This window comes from Ptychodera flava, chromosome 16, assembly GCF_041260155.1.
Source record: "Ptychodera flava strain L36383 chromosome 16, AS_Pfla_20210202, whole genome shotgun sequence".
Classification (NCBI taxonomy): domain Eukaryota; kingdom Metazoa; phylum Hemichordata; class Enteropneusta; family Ptychoderidae; genus Ptychodera; species Ptychodera flava.
In genome coordinates, this window is record NC_091943.1 from 31437784 (window position 1) to 31457096 (window position 19313).

Here is a 19313-nt window from a genome sequence, read left to right on the forward strand (position 1 = left end):
CTTTTTGACTGATTTGCCAAATTTATCAGTGCAGCAAAATGACTGATGTCCTTTGGACTTAATTAATACTGACATCCCTAAATTTGCATATTCTAAATCTGCATCAATCTGCAAGCGATGCCACTGGTTAACCCTTGAACCTCATTACCCTGAATGTGGATTCACCCATCCTATTATTATTATTACCTTTATTTCAGGCCATCGGCCCATACCAAGAATAACATTAAAATGTAGGCATTACAGCGAGAAATAAATTTTATAAAAGAAAAAAAAACTACTGAAAATACTAATACAATACATTCCTACAATGCTGCCAGAAAGTTGAATTAATGTAAAAATCAGAATTAACACAACTGTATATTACAGAATTCTTGCTACTTCTTGCTATTGAAATCAGTAGGGGTGTACCAAGTCTGCTGGTAGTGATAGGATTAGGTCAAAACCATTGAATCCATACTCCACAATCTTTATTTATGGCTTCTTATACTTATCCATTAATGCAGCTGATAGAGAACATGAACTGAATCCAGTAAACATGAGTTCAAATCCAATGTGAGTCACTTTTGCCTGTCTCAAATATTGCAGTATAGAAACAATCAAGTTTTATATATCTATATATCTATATATCTATATATATATATATATATATATATATATATATATATATATATATATATATATATATATATATATATATATATATTAGCAAATATATATTAGCAATATGTCTATTTTATTCTTCATCAAGACATACACCATATATATTTAATATATATATATATATATTTTTGGTGTATGTCTTGATGAAGAATAAAACAAGTCATCATTGATGACACAGTCCCCACTTGTTAATCGGTACTTTGATTACAGGTCCTCAAAGAGGATAGAGTCCTCTTCATTAGGTCTGTGATACAAATACTTTTGAATGAATTCGCTTGATACATGTCTGAGTTATGGTTCAGGACATGAAAAAAATTGTAACAAAATGGTCACACAGTGGCCATATTTGATCGCATCACAAAACAAATTGATGTGCATAGCTATGACATTGGTCGATGTCCTTGTACCAACTTTGAATAAAATTGGTCGAAACATGGGGATATGCCTGAGAAATGGCTCTGTACACGAAAAAATCGTAATAAAATGGCCGCCTGGCGGCCATATTGGATCCTATCACAAAACAGATTGACGTGCATATGTATGACATAGGTCAATGTCCTTGTACCAACTTTGAATAAATCGGTTGAGATATGCCCGAGTTATGGCTCTGTACATGAAAAATCGTAATAAAATGGCCGCACAGCAGCCATTTTGGATCGTATCACAAAACAAATTGCCGTGCACAGCTATGACATTTGTCAATAAGCTTGTACCAACTTTGAATAAAATCGGTTGAAACGTGCCTGAGTTATGGCTCTGTACATGAAAAAATCGTAATAAAATGGCCGCCTGGCGGCCATATTGGATCGTATCACAAAACAAATTGACATGCATATCTATGACATTGGTCAATGTCCTTGTACCAACTCTGAATAAATCAGTCAAAACATGCCTGAGTAATGGCTCTGTACATGAAAAAATCGTAATAAAATGGCCGCCTGGCGGCCATATTGGATCGTATCACAAAACAAATTGATGTGCATATCTATGACATTGGTCAATGTCCTTGTACCAACTCTGAATAAAATCGGTTGAAACATGCCTGAGTAATGGCTCTGTACATGAAAAAATCGTAATAAAATGGCCGCCTGGCGGCCATATTGGATCGTATCACAAAACAAATTGACGTGCATCTGTATGACATTGGTCAATGTCCTTGTACCAACTTTGAATACAATCGGTTGGAACATGCCTGAGTTATGGCTCTGTACATGAAAAAATCGTAATAAAATGGCCGCCTGGCGGCCATATTGGATCGTATCACAAAACAAATTGACGTGCATCTGTATGCCATATGAAGTAATCCTTGTATCAAGTTTGAATGAAATCGCTCCGGGCATCTCAGAGATATCTGCGTGAACGGACGGACGGACGGACGCACGCACGGACGCACGGACGCACGGACATGACCAAACCTATAAGTCCCCCGGACGGTGTCCGTGGGGACTAATAAAGACATATTGCTAATATATATATATATATATATATATATATATATATATATAAGCAATAAACCACCTCAATAGCAGTTGATATTGACCAATTCACTCCATATATGTGCACTCGCTATCGCTCGTACACATATGTCATGAACTGGTCAAAATCTTGTGGTACGTCATCCCTGGATGTGGTTTATTGCTTGAATATTTAGCGTGCAATATATTCATATACTTTTCCCAAGAGATCCGTGATAAAAAGAACTTTGAGTAATGATCTTCTTAATGTAAAAATATCTCATCAACTACCTGCACAATGTACACAAATTGCTGAATTTGACGAACCAGTTCACAAACTACGACCATTGCTATACTAAAGTCTATCGTTACAATATCATTATTATTGGCCTGTATTGATTATTTCACAAACTCTGAGCTTTAGGGTTCACAGTTGTTTATTGATTGTCCTTAAAACCAATATTTTCTCCCTGTAGAGAATTGATTTCAGAGGAATAAGCAAAGAGAGTCAATATAGTCAATATTTTCCCACTTACATATGACCTTGTAGGTATATCCTTGAATGTAGAGAATTGTAAAATCTATGTACATAACACACTTGACAACTACCTGTATATATACATGTATACTCATAAAGAGGATTATTTGAAACAACAGACACCATAAAAATTCAAGTAGCTTCCATTTCAAAAACATATTCAGGGCATTCTAATGTCACTAAATTACACAGTTTTCCATGATGAGACAAATTGCTGTTTTGTTCAACAAATTGTGTGGAATTTTTTACAGCACTTAGTTATGAATTATTTGGAAAGAGGGGAAAGCTCATCTTAAGTTCAAATTTACATTTTTGGTATATTTGTAAAAAGTCATGTTAGGCCATCTTTCATTTGCAATTGTCATTTTCCATGTCTACATCGTCCATTTTTCAAAACACTTTTTCCAAATGTGCACAAATATACATTGTATATGTTTGTAAACATTTAATATGTTGAGTAATCTTTTTGTTGATTGTCATCTTTCATGCCAAAACTGTCTATTTTTCATCACAAAACTATTCAACTACAGCAGGGGTGGGAATACTGTATGCCGGGATTATATCAACAGCTGCTGTGATCCCTGCAGTTGTTCATCCGTTAAAATCATGAAACATCCATCACATACATCCGTGTCCATTATTTCCACACTTGCCCTTTCATAACAGATGCACTACATGTAGGTCAAAATTCCAATCAATCACAGGATCAATACAAAAAAATTTCATCAATCATAGGGTCAATACAAAAATTAATACATCTGAAGACATATTTCAGTGAAAAACTTGCACTGGACATCAATTTTACAGTGTTCTTGTTCAGGGCAGTGAGCGGGTAGATATTACCGGGGTTCCTAAGTCATTTTACCGGGTTACCCCTAGGTGTATCAATACGATTAGGTGAGGGGACTACAAAAATATCACAAGGGTTCCTAAATCATTTACCAATGTTTCCTAACTGCGTTATAATTTTAATGTGTCATTGGTCAGCATCTTGCTGCATGCTAAAAGAACACCGATTGGGTTATAAAATAGCCTGAGCCCTGCATAGAAGAAACAGATAGACGGAAAGACAGCACAATTGATAGCATCTACCAGGGATAGCTAAAAATGAGCAAACCTAAGCACAGCTAGGGTACAACAAACATGTACTGTAGGTTATATTTGACAATCGTCACATCCCATCACATATATGATTTAGAGAAAGTGTTTCTTTTATCTCAACATGAAAATAAATGCAATAAAACAACACCTTTGTCTCCTGTACTTGAACCGTATCGATATCTTTCTAGCGTTCAACCAATCATTAGCAAAATTGTCAAGGAAGAGTTGCACACAATGATTGGATTACACACACAGCAACATTGATGAAAGAGTATGGGTCATATCATAGATACATTCAATGATAATATTAGGACAACCACATTAATCTAACGACACACTTGTGCTTTTTCCCCTTATTCTTGAGGAAAGAAGGCACATAAAGCAAACTATCATCAGCCTGTGCAAAACCCACCTTTTAACCCATCTTTTGACCTTTGACCCCTGATCATGAATGGTTACCTGCAGTGTAACTTTGATAGTCGGAGCAAGAGTTCAACAATGTGATATTCATTTTGTTGCAAGTGGACAGAGGTATGATTTACTGGATTAAACAAGCTGGAGGCTACACTGTACCGTATGTTTCTTGGTTTTAATCAATTGATATCAACAAATGGTCAAGGTCTGTAAATTCTTAACAACACTTTAACTCTTTCAACCCCATGTCCTCAAAATTTGTTTACAATCCTATCAATTTTTTTGCAAAGTCAGACCTTTACGAAGGGAAACTGAGTGAAAAAGTTAAAGTTTGCTTGTCCATGAGACTTGAACTTGATGTTAATTTGGCCAAATTCATTATTTCCTTCCAAATGTAACTTTGGGTCATCCCATGGTGGTATTTGTAATTTCCTTTATCAAGCAATTCAGTATTTTGATATGCTTGGACTGGCAAACACTTACAGTTACAAGCTATATAAAGATTTTCATTGCATACAATCCTCACAAAGTGATGGCTCCAACACTCATCACAGACAGAACAAACTGTACACCTCCATCACTGTCTTACATCATTGTTTTCAACTAAGACAAAGCAATGCAATCACAAGCTGGGAATACAAAATGGCAAAAAATCCTCCTGGGATTTAAACCGTGGTAATTAATACACTTTTACCCCATACTGGTGAGTGTTCAAGGGATTAAATACAACTATTTACTGCTCTGGGATACCATTCAGACCTATTGTCTATCTTGATAGTTTTTTGGTTCTGGCCTTTGCAGTAACTGTTTTCCAAAGACATTTTCATTCAATGAATCCATTTGTTGACAGGCAAATCTCTTGTGGGATTACCATCCCCTTGTTATGCTGGAATACCCTCACACAGCTAAGCCCTTTTCAACAAACCTTTTATTTGGTTTAACCCCTTTGTTTCTCAAAAATATGGCCTGACCACCACTGCGTGATGTGAGTGCAGGGATCAAGAAACTCAACCATGCTATGCAGTAGTTCAAGCTTTCCCTTCCTTTTCCCAATGGAACAATCATCTGCTCCTACTAACAAAACAGGTAAGGCCAAAGTAATTAAATTCTTTGTTTTGCGTCCCCGCCCGCGTAGGTTTTTAAGGTTTCCATGAAAAACACACACAGTGTATTTGAATAGGAAATTTAGGACATGACCGCTTAGCTTTTCTGAACTAAAATTTTGTTACAATTTTTTATTTGCTGCAATCAAATTACATTGTGTTAATTTTCTTGTGTGTGTTTTTTCTGCCGCTTAGACGCGTACCTTTTCCCATTTAGAGTGGACGCAAAACAAAGAATTTAATTACTTTGGCCTAATAAGAATTGGAGGATCAAACCACTCTATGTGGAGGGGGTGATCAGGATGAGGGGAGGGGGATACTTTACCTTGACAAACTTGGATTTCTTTTTACAAACATCCTCCCAATCGTTGACAATTCTTCCCCATACCACCCAGGAATCTTCAGCTAATTCACAATTGTTGCTAAGGTGACTGGCGATGGACCCTGTGGATTTCAAACTAGAATCTGATCCTCTTCTGGATGACTCTGATGCTGATAGCGACTTCATTGACTTGGCATCTTGTTCTAGCAACCTGTGTGAAAATGGGTATATCATGTACATCAGAGTAGAGAATGATGCCTGCTCAGGTAGATCTGAAAACTGAAAGATGGCATAACATTAATTTTTACATTGTTACCCAGCCACAATTCTGTCCAACCACTATGGTGTCCACTTTATGGTTCAATTTCTGCTTTACATGTAAATAGTCAGAAGAAAAAAAAGTTGCCAAGCCCAAATAATATGCCATAATCAAGTCTCGAACACTTTCATATCCAATTATTACACTAAAAACATTAAATTCTCAAACAGCCCTGGAAACCTGTTCTGCGTACAAACAAAATACCATCCCTATCAAAAAAGTTTTTTTAGGGAAAAAGACATGTAATAATGAGTAAAGAAAAAGATGAGATGCCTTTTAATAACACAATACTTTTGACAAAAAGTACAGAAAATGAGTCACTGGTAAACAGGATTCATCTGCATGGATCATATTATAATTTTTTTCAAGAGATTACTGTCTTTTTCACTTTGCAAACATTTTCACCAGCATAATTGCAAATTAACATTTCCATACACCAATGCATGCATCAAACATTATGATTAGATTATTTGACATCCAAAATAAAGAAGGATTTTTCATTTTTCAAATGAAAATAATATTTAGGTTGAAATGTGTTGGATGTTGGCCTGTACTCATGGAACTGAAATTTTCCCTGTCTTTTAGCATACTGCACAATATTTCAAAGTTTTCGCTGCTTTGAGCATGCTGTTTTCGACCTGCTGCAATATTCAAGATTACATTTGCAATGAGGAGGCATCAAAACATCAATAATTCACTACCTGTACATGTTGCAACATTTGCTACTCAGAGGGCATGCTACATTAAATTCTTTGGGCTGTGAGATACGTATCTGCACCAGTTTTACTGGTGCACAAATACATTCAAATCTAGAGATCTTCCCTGAACGTCACTGCGATGAAATTCTGTCTTCATTGAAATTAACTCTGTAATGGTATCGTGATCTGTACAGGGCAATCAAAAGTTGCATGTATTTCTAGATAAATTATCCAGATAAACTCACATAAACATCAACCAAGCTTGCTTTTAAGATACTAGCACTATTTAAAAGCAGTTCAGTAAACATTAGATTTCCAACAAAGATGACATGAAAATAACTGACTTTGTCACTGCCTCTTTTTCAAATGCGATGACCTGACAGGGATGTTGCCATGGTAACATTCTGTTTGCAGCTACCAGCATGGCAATGATATCAAAATAAAACTGACAAGCAAGATGAGATCACCTTCGGCTATTCACAGTTTGCCTTCACAACAAGTCAAGGCTGCTTATGAAAACATTCCCACTGCAGTACATGTATAATGAATTAACTTTCCGAGGAACTATACAGCCAATTAAGGCCACACAACTAACAAGGATACCACTAGATTGGTTCATCAATATCTATACTGTGTATCATGCAAGGAAGGCTGCATTCATTGATGTTCCCTTGAAATTACAAAAATGATTCTTTTGAAATTTGCATTTCTACAAATTTAAAATTAAAAAATGTACATCATAGGCAGCAAGTTTTATTGTTAATTACTATTATTATTATTCTTGTTGTTTTTATTGTTATACTGATTGCTACAATTGTTGTTGTTATTATTGTTGTTATTTTACTTGTTGCGACATTTCTGTTGTTATTTTGATTTCTATTCCTTATCATCATTTATAGCATTTTTATTTCCGTACGAACCGCTAAGGTTAACTGATGTTTTTTGAGTACAGAGATCAACAGATTTCTGGAAACCTCTCTACCCTCCAGCAGGAAATTACACCGGTTTAATCCATACAAGTAGACATGGGATCCGTATCCCTAAGAGTGGTCTGATGGAGAAAGGGTCAGCTGGGAAGACTGGAAATGACATTTCCGGTTCCTCTAAAAGTGCGCAGTGATTTTTCCATGAGATTGACCGAACACACTCAGCAATTTTCCTGACAGAAATCTTTGTTCACAACCTTAGTCTAGCACTGCCTGAGTAACATTGAGCAGGGAAGAGGAAATGAGAAGCAATTGCTCATGCATTTCTACTCTGTGTTATTTTTTCACTTGAAAGTAATTATTGGAGTCACAGACACGTATCTGCTTGATGGTGCTTGTAAAAGTACATGGAGAACACTGCTCCGTAATGGAATGAATCCATCTCAATATCTTGGTGTCTTGCTGTACATGCTAATGACTATGTTGATTATTTTTTGGCTCTTGTCTAAATCTTGACTTCTCATCTCACTTTCAGACATCCTACGGCATTGGACAACATAACTGATGTGCACCCCAGGGCGTCATATCTTCACAGCGCACTTTTATTTCCAACTCTTACGTCAATGTTTAATATGATCATCAATGAGAATATAGGCACTTCAAGCACTCAAAATTCATCTCTGAAACACGTAAATACAAATACCATTTCATTTTGCTGTAATTCTTCCAACCAAAACTTTAGTGCACTATTTTACAATTTTTTATGATTTTTTATGAATTTTTAGCTAATGTTTTTGATAAATTTGGACAAAATGGCCATCATATTTCATTGGCTACAGTTTCTTATCAAATTTTGGCAAAAATCTGAAAAAATTGACTGGAGAATATTTTATAAAGGCAGCAAAAATTGACTTTGGCACTAAAAGGGTTAAGTCAGAATGTTTCTCTTTCACTGGCAGCAAATTGTCTAATAATGACAAATTATTGTTCAGCAATTTGGCTTAGATGTACATGCAGTATTCTTCACATTTTGTCTTTGTATTATTCAATATATGCACTTCTGACAGGGTAATGTATTCTCCTTGAAAGACAGGCAAATTGTAAGCAAGATTTCAGCTGTTTAGCTTAGACAAATCCCTACAACATTGCAAATGCCATGGTTCATGCATGACTGGTACAAATCTTGCTGTAAAAAATGAGTACGGTGTCCTATCCATGTCAAACTTCTACACTGCTGTTTTTCAGAATTAAGCATTACAAATTTCTATTTTGAAACTGAACGAAAATTCATTATGTTGAGCTGTAAAAATAGAATTTTGATCTGTGAAATAAAAATTTTGAAGTTGCATTGTAAAATGGAATGAAGAACAGCAACATAGAAATTTGTAATGTTGAATTATTGAATAGAATTTAGAAAAATAAAGTAAAATGTTGAATTGAAAAATGGAATGCAGAACAGAATTGTGAAATGGAATGTGGAAATGCGGAATACAAATTCAAGAGAAATGTTGATAAGTAAAATGGATTTTGGAACAGCAAAATAGAAATTGGTAACTTTGGCATGGATTGGGCACAATACAATGAGCTGGACCCTTTTTACTTGGTATGATGGATTTTAATCAAAGCATGGTTTGGATATTCCATTATAATTTAAGGATAAAGTATAGTAAGTTGAGAAACTTTATATCAAGAAATATCCAGAGAGAGAATAAACTGACATTCTGTATAAAGAATATAACCCTGTCTTGACGTGCAAACACATCATGTATTTTTAGCCCCAAACCTACAGACAAAGAAACAAACGGCCTTGTGAAATGTACATCATATTTGTCCATGATCCAAACAGACAAGGAAATGCATATATCATCAAACAATGGGACCAAAACTAATCCTGGTTGATAGTTTAAAGCAGTGATATTTCAAGAGAGCGAAATCCTGGAGCTATCTGCTCATTGATATTATTTGTTTAGTTGAAGATTACACAAACAGTAAAAGCTATCTCCAAACATCCCACCACCAAGGTTGAAAGGTAACTAAAAATAGAATTTACACATGACCTTACAGCAAGGTCAACTCTGTTGTTTACTGATAAAGTGTACCTCCCACTGCAGACACTTCAACAGATCGCATATCCACTGGAAATGCTCACAAATTTCCCTGTTCCATTTCTCCAAAGATTTTTGAGTAAATTTGCCTTGATTCTTCCATTTATGGAAAGTCAGCTTTCATGGAAAAGTCTAATAAAACTGTCCATGACTCAAAATGTGGAAAATTTACAGCAATGCAAAATAATGTTTTTTTGCAAGCTACAGACACAGAAAGACAATTTTTGATGATAAATGATTATTAGAAAATATGATAAATGACTTTAACAAACAGCTTGATGTTTTTCACAAGCCCCTTCATTTCAATTCATATATCATCTGTAAATGAACATTAAAAAGTGGTTATAAAATTGATTTATCTACAATATCATTGCATGGATATATGATTATTTGATAATAGATAATGGAAGTGTTATAGATATATTTATCATTAATTCTATTTTTTCAATGGGTAAAAGGACTCCCTGCTATGACAGTTGGACAGATATACCGCAGTAAATTAAGGATTGGGGTAAAAGATAATGTAAACTATAGAGAATCCAGGTAGAAATTACAAACTGCACAAGAGATAAAGCTAAAACTGCTCCTTTAAATCAATGTACTTTTATTTTGAAAATCGAAATGTCACATTCTTGACTGGGATTTCAACAATTTGCTTGGTTTCCTTGGTAACAGGGTTTTACAGGTAACATGATGCACCAGATGTAACCATGGTTACCAAGAATATTTAGCATCCAATATACTGGTAATAGCGACACAATGCAAGCTTGGATTTGAAGATCAAAATATGCTGACAATGATTGCACAATTGGGTTTACATGTAATCTGTCAGAAAAAAACTGTAGTGGCTATCTTAATCACTTGTCATGTACAAGAGACCGCACACAATAACAGGAAATGAACGGCACACAGAGTATTCATAACGAGCTAATACCTTTTCAATTGTAGTGTTCTACAATACAGGTAAAGCCAAAAGATTGAAAAATATGGGATTTGACCATTGTGAGGTATTAAAGGTGTGGGTGGGTTTATAGTATAAATTGACATTAAGTAGGGGTGGCACCGTTGCTCAAGGAAACTGTCATCAAGTGACAAGTCATTTGCTGCAAAACATGGATAGCCTGTCAGGTAAAAACAGACATATAACGTACGTATGATGTAACGTTCATCAACCCTGGTCCTATCGTGTAAACTTGGTTTTGGGCAATCATGTTTTTTTGATCCTTGTTTTCATTTTACCAGATTGAATTTTGCTGAAGATCAGTGCTCAGAATATTGATGGACAATGAAATGATGACATATCAAATCAAATCAAATCAAATCTAATCAAATCAAATCAAATCAAATCAAAAGAAATCTGTGAGAGATGATTTGGATTGAAAGGTTACTGAAGATGCAAATCAAATCAAATCAAATCAAAAGGAATCTGTGAGAGATGATTTGGATTGAAAGGTTACTGAAGATTGCATATACTTTCAACTATTAAAGTTCAACCTGGCCATGGTGGAATGCCCCTCTGGAAAAGGAGGATTGAACTGTGACACATGTTCACCCTCTTATCACTATGATTTGGCCCAATCCTATCATTTAAATGGTGTTTATAGACCAGTATAAAGGGAATTAGGGTGAACAGGTTAAACTATGGGATCTTATTAAAATGAGAAGAAAGCATACATATATAGTTTAACAATGATAGCTACATGGTACAGACTCAATGGTGCAGACATCTTGATTTCTATCTAGAATCCTACATTCTAGCAAAGCTAGTGGTAGATGAAATACTAATGATACATGTGAGTCAGATATCTTTGGTACAAGATTCATGCAGATGACATGCTGGATGACACAATTTTTATTTACGGTATTATAATCATACAATATTTCATACATATGAATATGTAAACATCTAGAACTGATGAAAAATTTGAAGTACCGGTATCTTTAGTGAGAGGAAAGTACATAAACACATGCATGGTAACTTTTATGGTAACTTTAAGGATAAAGTCACCATGTTTGGTGTTTGGTATTTGGTGTTTTTTTCTGCCATGAAATATCCTCTAAAAATCAAACAAAATTCACAGAAGAGACATCAGAGTCGCATAGTAACTGTGACATTTGCAGTTTGTGAAAGCAACCCCTAGCTCAAAGGCATACATTGCCGGTACATGCAAAACCTATTTCATCTCTTCCTTCAAAATTATTTCATCACTATGGGTAATAGGAGTTGTACAGTTTGTATACTGTAAGTCAATTAGTCTTTCAGCAAGTTTCACAAAATCCGACCTACATAACTGACTTCACTTCCGTTATTCTGCCTCACAATCACAAACCAAACCCAAATTAGATTTGCTGTCTAGCATGTTAAAATCCCTCGCTCTGTCTCTGGAGTATGTATAAAACCTCTTTCACACTTGAATGGAATTCAGAGATGCAATCACTCCAGACAGACTACAAGAAATCTAATACACCACACTGTCTGACTCTGTACTGTCTGTACATCTGTACCACGACATGCTGGGCAGATTCCGTCATCAAACCAACATGGATCTGCCTACCAATAATTATTAGCACACTAAATGAGATCATTACCAGGGTAGAAATTTTCTCATATACTGGTACAATACATTTATAAATGCAAATGCACCACTTTTGATTGTTGCCATGGTGACACACACATCACCGATTTCTTTTTTCTGTCAAGATGTCATCTGGTCATTTGACTATTCATCTAATATGCATTCTTCACGTTTTTTATTATCACCATGTTACAAAGATGACATAGTGACTGTGCAAGCAACATCTTGCATACATATAACTACGGCATGTTGCCATAGCAATGATGCGTTTAATTTCATATCTATTTATATATCCCTGGCATGGCTGAATGAATGCACTGTCAAAACATGCTGTATAAGTCAAAACGCTTCCACTGGAAGTTAAAATTGACAGAGGTAAAAACAAACATCCCAATAAAAAGGTATGGCATATGTGCATGGCCATTACTCTATGGGTTTTGTTTGTGTTGATGGCAAGCACTAGTTTGTACAGAATGACAGTCATTAGCACAGGTCATTTTATTCCTAGAATGTCATTTTCTCCTGACGTACTTTAGGCAAAAGGCACTGAAACCATCACAAGATGTCTGGGATGCTACCTCAATGTAAGTAATTCACCGGTTGAAAAATGAATAAGAAAAATTATTGTGAATAGATCGCAGCCGTCTACCATTTCAATAGACCCATTTTCAACCCTGAAGCCCTTGAAAAACTGTAACTTTTCATACATTCACTGAAATGGCAAAAGTCAACCAAACTTCTGCTATTTTAACAGCATTATTTTATCCATATATCTGTAATACATATGGTACACATTCATGTTGTTCTCTATTACTCAAAACCACATTGATATTTTCTGATCAGAGCATGCCACCACTGTCAAAAATGAAATATGTGCTATCAAACAGAATTTTAAAAAAGTGAGAGCGCAAAGCTGTGCATTTATCAGGCATTAACTCTGTGTTGGGTCTGTAAACAAGAGATGACAGACTTTAAACACAAACACAAACACACGTATACTGTTGAAAAAGTTGGTAGGCACAACAGCTGCTTTTCCTAAACCACTTTACGAATGCTGATAACTGCAATTTCTATGGCATATAGTGACCAGAATTATACATGTACACAACTTGAAACGTTGTGACAGATGGACATATTATATATTTCATAAGCACACGTGGGAATTGAATGTAAGTGAGTGGAAAACAAATCTGATTTAGCACGTACAATTTACATTTTTAATGAAGTCAAATTCACTATGTGCAGTTATGAATTATCTTAACAGCTCTTTTATTCTTATATTACATACAGATTTCATCAAAATGTCAGTATAAAAACAAAGTATTCAGAGGCTATTTTTACGGAGCAGTTATTTGGTAACCCGACTGGCGGCACTCTATTACAATATTATACAACTGACTAGATAATTCCTTTGAGGTATCTTGTATCTGATACACACACCAATTCAATCCATACCTTCATTTATTATGCAGTGACTTGACACCATAACTACAAAGCTTCTTCAATACCCCCTCAGCTAAGATTTGAAACCTTAATGCACATATTATGTTTACACTATTTTCCTGTCTTATGCCTGTAAGCAGTAACCTATCCAACAGCAACTTTGCACACACACACACTATAATCTGCAGATCACTGTGCATGGTATTAAGTTATCAGCAAATTTATCACAAAACGATGTCTAAATCTTTCACGGTTTCTTTTATGATATCATATTTGTATGGGTTCAGATTGCCATCAGGAAAGAGAACCTCCTTGGTACTTGTTAACTGGTAGAATCTAGACTTATGTCACGACTCAGTGTTTGTCATTACATGTAAACTGTACCAGTATATTCACACATATCCTCATACTGTAATTTACCACACTATAAATTCATGTTACTGGCCAAAATGATTCAAGAAGGTTTTTAAAATGATAATCATTACTTTTAAATTATTCGTGACTCACATATTATTGATTAAATACAATACCAGGATTCATTTACAAGTATTCATTGCTTTTTAAGAAGCATATTACACATACATGTATATTAAAGTTGGTATGGCTAGAGTCTAGAGTACTGACCTATTTTGTTCTTCTAACTTTGCCAATAGCTCTTCTTCCGTTTCCCCGGTGATAACAGCGATGGTTGCCATGGCAGCAAACTGTGTTTTCTTTCGTCAACTCCTTAAAGAAGCTGTGGTGTAGTCACTTCAATGTAGCCATTTATCTCATCAGTGTTGTACGTCTGCAAATGGAAACATGTTACACTGAGAGTGGGTAATATCTCTTCTGGTTGATTTCACACGGTCTGATAACAGCTGATTTCACACCTAGACAAATGTCTTTAAATTACCAATTTGCTATTTTAAGTCCATTTGATGGTAATTTGCACCATGCACTTTTACAGCTGTAGATGACTTTGTGTTCAATACCAAAACAAAGTAATTGATTTGAAAATAACAAATAAACAAAAAATAAAACAATAAACAAACAAATAAACAAATAGCATAATGTTTGTTTATGCTCAGCTCCCTACACAGTATGTACGTACATTGTCCCTGAGCAACACTCACTTCCGTTGCTCTATAACATAAGTGAATAAACAGAATTCAGTGGTGTTTTGGCTGAGGAGTGGGTTGACAGTAGTGACAGGGTATCATGGTGCAAAGGTACATGGGTGGAACTGACAGTTCCCAGTGGGTGTCAGAGTGAGGAGGATGTACCTGCCAGTTGGCAGAACTTGTGATGGATGTCACAATGTTATCATTATTGATGAGGGGAGCAGTGGGGAAGAATGAATAACTTCATTGACTACTGAGTAGGATGAAACAAGCACATGTTGGATGAGTAGCTACATCTGGCAGTTCTCTTTTCTGCTAAAACCACACAGCTACAAACAGTCTGAAACAACCAACTGTCCCCAGTGCCTATTTAGTAGGTTTAAGGTGGCACCATGGATGATTGCTCTGTGACTATATAATCTGCACAGAGCAAGTATACCAGTAGTATGGTAGATATCTGGTATACATTATCAGTGCCCTAGTCACAATCTGTGTAGGCTGTGGATTTTCTTGAGCCTCTACTCACTCTGAACTTCCACCATGCCTTAGGTTACTGAAATCATGGGGCAAAATGGCACAGATATGGCATGTCTATCGAAAGTGATATACCAACAGCCTACCAGTAGCTTAACTAACTCTTTGAAGAATGGGTTAATTTAAAACATGACATGCTGGTATATTCACAGTGACATCCATACAAGCTATAGCTTTGTACTCCAAATACAATGTTTATTGTGCATGTTCACAAGCATCCACTGGTTGGCCAGATTTTGTAAGAACACACAGCAAATTCAGAGACTACTGGTTATAATACTTGACCACAGACTACTAGAGTTGCTCACCCTGTGATGTACTGGTACATGCACCGGTACTGGTTCACTGACCCCATGTAATGTCAAATGGATGCTAGCTCATACACCATCTAAAAGCTCACTGTACATGTACTGCCTAAAAATTTTGATTTCTCAAAGTCATACCTAAACACCAATCCATGAACTACAATTTACACAGTCTGTTATCAATAATGACCAGGGCTTTCCAGCACTTATTATAATTATCAAGTTGCATATTTAGGACTGGGTACCACAAATCATATAAAATGTCATATACTTAATTTGACTTCATATCTCCCTAGTAAGTCTCTACTCTACACATGTTCAGTGTAAAAATATGCCTTCTCTAGTTACACAAACTTCTCATACAAGTATCAAACTTAAAACATATTCATGCAATCCAACCTAACACTCACAAAGTTTGGTGCTACTGAAAGACAAATTCATTTCTGATTTTATTTTCGTAAAATCTCCCCAATTGAAACGCCAGAAACGTAACTGTAATTTGTCTTTCATCTTTACAGCACTGTTTTGGCTGTGTCCTTACATTACAACCAGGGTCACAATTATCATTCGGTTTATGATCGACACAGCTGTTCAAATAGGGAACCGGGTATCTAGTTTCAGAGTACAGACTCCAGCCATGCATTTGCAGGCTGCTATGAACCTGTCTGCAGAGCTTGACAACACAAAGCCAGTTTATAGACTACCAAACTGTCGCCATTCCAGTTTTATCTGATAACATTGTCAACTTAGGTTAAGAGATGTCGAAATTACAGGACAAGAATAATTCATTTTTTTTTGTACATGGTACATGATCTTTTTATCTGTGTTCTTCTGAGAGGACCAGAACGAAGGCAAGGGATGGTCATTGCCATATGATGGTCACTACCCCGAAAATTTTGGGAAAACAATGGTCGTAATTAACATAACAATTACTCATATCGATATGCAAATTAAAGTACTAGCTATCACTGCCTTTTCATGATAGTATCATACAGATGACACATAATCATATTTGCATGTCAAATTACATACACTGTCACAGTTGTAGAGCACAAGCAGACACAGTTAATCTGACTGAATGGAACAGCTGCTTGTTAATATACAAATGTTAATTAATGTGATACACACCAATGTTGTTTTACATGTAACCACAGTCCCTCCCCATGGGTGGAAGGACAGTGCACAAAAATTGAAATTATGCCAAGCCAGAAGGAGAAGGCCTGCTTCCTATCACTCCAGGGTCATTACTCATCACAAAGAAGCAAGTTTCAATACTGGCAGTCCGACCCTTTTGTCTTTTTAACTTTACGTAAATTTCAAATGGGAAAAGGGAAACTTTCCTGTTATATAGTCAAAACTTCATGATTAATATTACCAAAAACATTTGAATGTCACAGTGTATTTGTGTTTCAGTCTTTGCTTCAAGATATTGTTTGGCATGTAATAGACACATATTTGACATTTACTTCCCCGGTGGTGAACCCTGACCTCGCCCCGGGGTCACACTATCATGTTCTAATATTAGACAAGCGGCAGTAAATACCAGGAAGTAAAGCAGGCTAATGGACAACGGTCAACACATTTGGAGGATTTTGTAAGCACACACTTCAGAAACTTTACATGTATGTATTCCATCTATGTAGGTATTGTGTATAAAATTCAAATAGCTGCCCATACCGCGGGTGTGGCTTGGAGCGGGATGATGCACTGCAGAGTACACATGAAAATATCAATAGAATTTGTAATCTTTACACGTGTCTTCTCATTCGATTGCATTATCCTATATTTGTCACTTGGCAACTAAATTTTTTCTGCGCACATGTAATATAAACTCAGATTGATTAAATCGTACACTGGTCGATGGACCTGTACCTTACCAGGTGTATGAATGATCACTTAAATAAGCTGCGTGTGATTAACAAACATTATGAAAACACTGAGTGATACAAGAATGTTTTTTTGAGAATCATCAAACCAGCCCAGTGAATGTAACAAGCACATACTTCACTTGGTTGAGTTTTTTCATTCCTACAGAGTACCGGTAACATTTTTATCTTCCTAACTGAAGCTGGATGGAAATTTATTGTCAGTTGTCTTACTGCTTTCACTACAAATATATATCGTGATCAAGGAAAATGCTGAAGATAGCGAGGAAAGTGGAACTGAAAGTTGACAAAGCGCATCTATCAACTACATCAGTTACCATTTACAAATATTGTCCGGCATTCCTTTTCATAAAATTGATCACATTCATAACAGAAAAGTGTCAATGTTATCACACTAAACACATTTCCTTCATGCTTACAATTGATCAAAGTCACATCCCTGAATGTCCATTATTAATCTCTGCAGAGCACAGAGTGCCTGATCACATTCCAACATTCCCAGATGAGCAACTAGGCTCACAATGCATTGGACCTAATTTTCATGATATGCGCTCAATATTAGAAATGACTCAACTACAGTCAATAAACCCCGCCTTTTTCAAAAGACCAGCTAGACCAATTATGTACAAACAGAGCTATGAGGTTAGCAAGGTCACAGAGAATTTTGAGGTCAAACTCTGCCATTGAATGTCCCTGGGAGCTTGGCAATGGGGAAGACACTCCTAAAAATCCCACATACACCTTTGTACATGATTTTTGAACAAATGTGGCATGCATATGTGAATACACATGGAAGAATGAAGACACACAGACAATGATGACATCAGTCGTGTCTCAAATTCCAATCACAATATATATCAGACAGAATCATTCCAATAATGATTATAGGAGCGAGTATGACTGTTATACTGTAACATGATAAAACTCTGAAACAGAAGTGTCTAACACTGAAGGGTATTTCCAAGGTTTTACTGACACAAATACCAGTATATGTAGTATGCTACACTCAGGGGCAAGTTTTTTTGTTCTAGGAGGTTGTAATGACAAAACTGAAGCATACAGCAGTTTTGTTTTTACTTTGTGCTTTCTTCTGAAATGAAATTATCAATTACACAATTTATTTCAACAAAAGAGTGTCCTAACTAAATTGTTAATGAAAATCGTTGTTCTATTCCATACATTGTAACTGAGTGATCCCTACACTCCAACGTAATGACCCTCTTGAACAGCGACATTTGTACAGCACAATAAATATCACCGACAAGCATTTTCTAATAGCTTTTAATGGAATGAAATGCGTCAAAAGCCAAGCATAATTTGATAGTGAACACATTACATATGTTGCACAACAAATACAATCAACCTAAATCTCCTGACCTCGGATAGCATGACAAGCTACAAAATCACAATTTCTTAATATTATTTGAGTATTTTCATGTCAAATATTATTCTGCAGATGGAAATATTATAAGGGCTTCTTTGTGTATTGTCTATTTAAACCCTTCTGATGTGCGGCATAATTATCGCGTAATTTTTGGTATTCTCACCAGAAATTGCGCAATCTAAGCATTTCTGTGTCGCTTGCATAAGTGGATACAAGATGAGCTCCAACAGGAGCTGACTGTATGTGCATGTAGAAGTTTCGCAAAATTAAATAAGGTATTTTTCACAAGAAGACCAACCAAAATAGCATCATGTTTTTTCAGAACACCAAAAAACGAAAAAACACCTGAAACAGAAACAAGTTTCACCAACATATACTTTGTCCCCATCATATCTTATGTGACTGTACAATCACGGCTTTTCTTACATGTATGTCTTCAGTT

The 19313-nt window shown here is 35.8% G+C and overlaps 1 protein-coding gene across 2 annotated transcripts in view; it reads right to left on the reverse strand.

Annotated features, from left to right (window-relative positions):
- Window positions 1–19313, reverse strand: part of LOC139114587 (ecotropic viral integration site 5 protein homolog) — a 49572-nt gene that overhangs the window by 23238 nt on the left and 7021 nt on the right. For both annotated transcript variants that reach the window (XM_070676400.1, XM_070676401.1), the window contains exons 2-3: window positions 14284–14446; window positions 5596–5803 (exon numbers count right to left, since the gene is read on the reverse strand). In XM_070676400.1, coding sequence (XP_070532501.1) covers window positions 5596–5803; window positions 14284–14354 — 279 coding nt within the window. In that variant the 5' untranslated portion in view covers window positions 14355–14446. The remainder of the gene's footprint in view (window positions 1–5595; window positions 5804–14283; window positions 14447–19313) is intronic.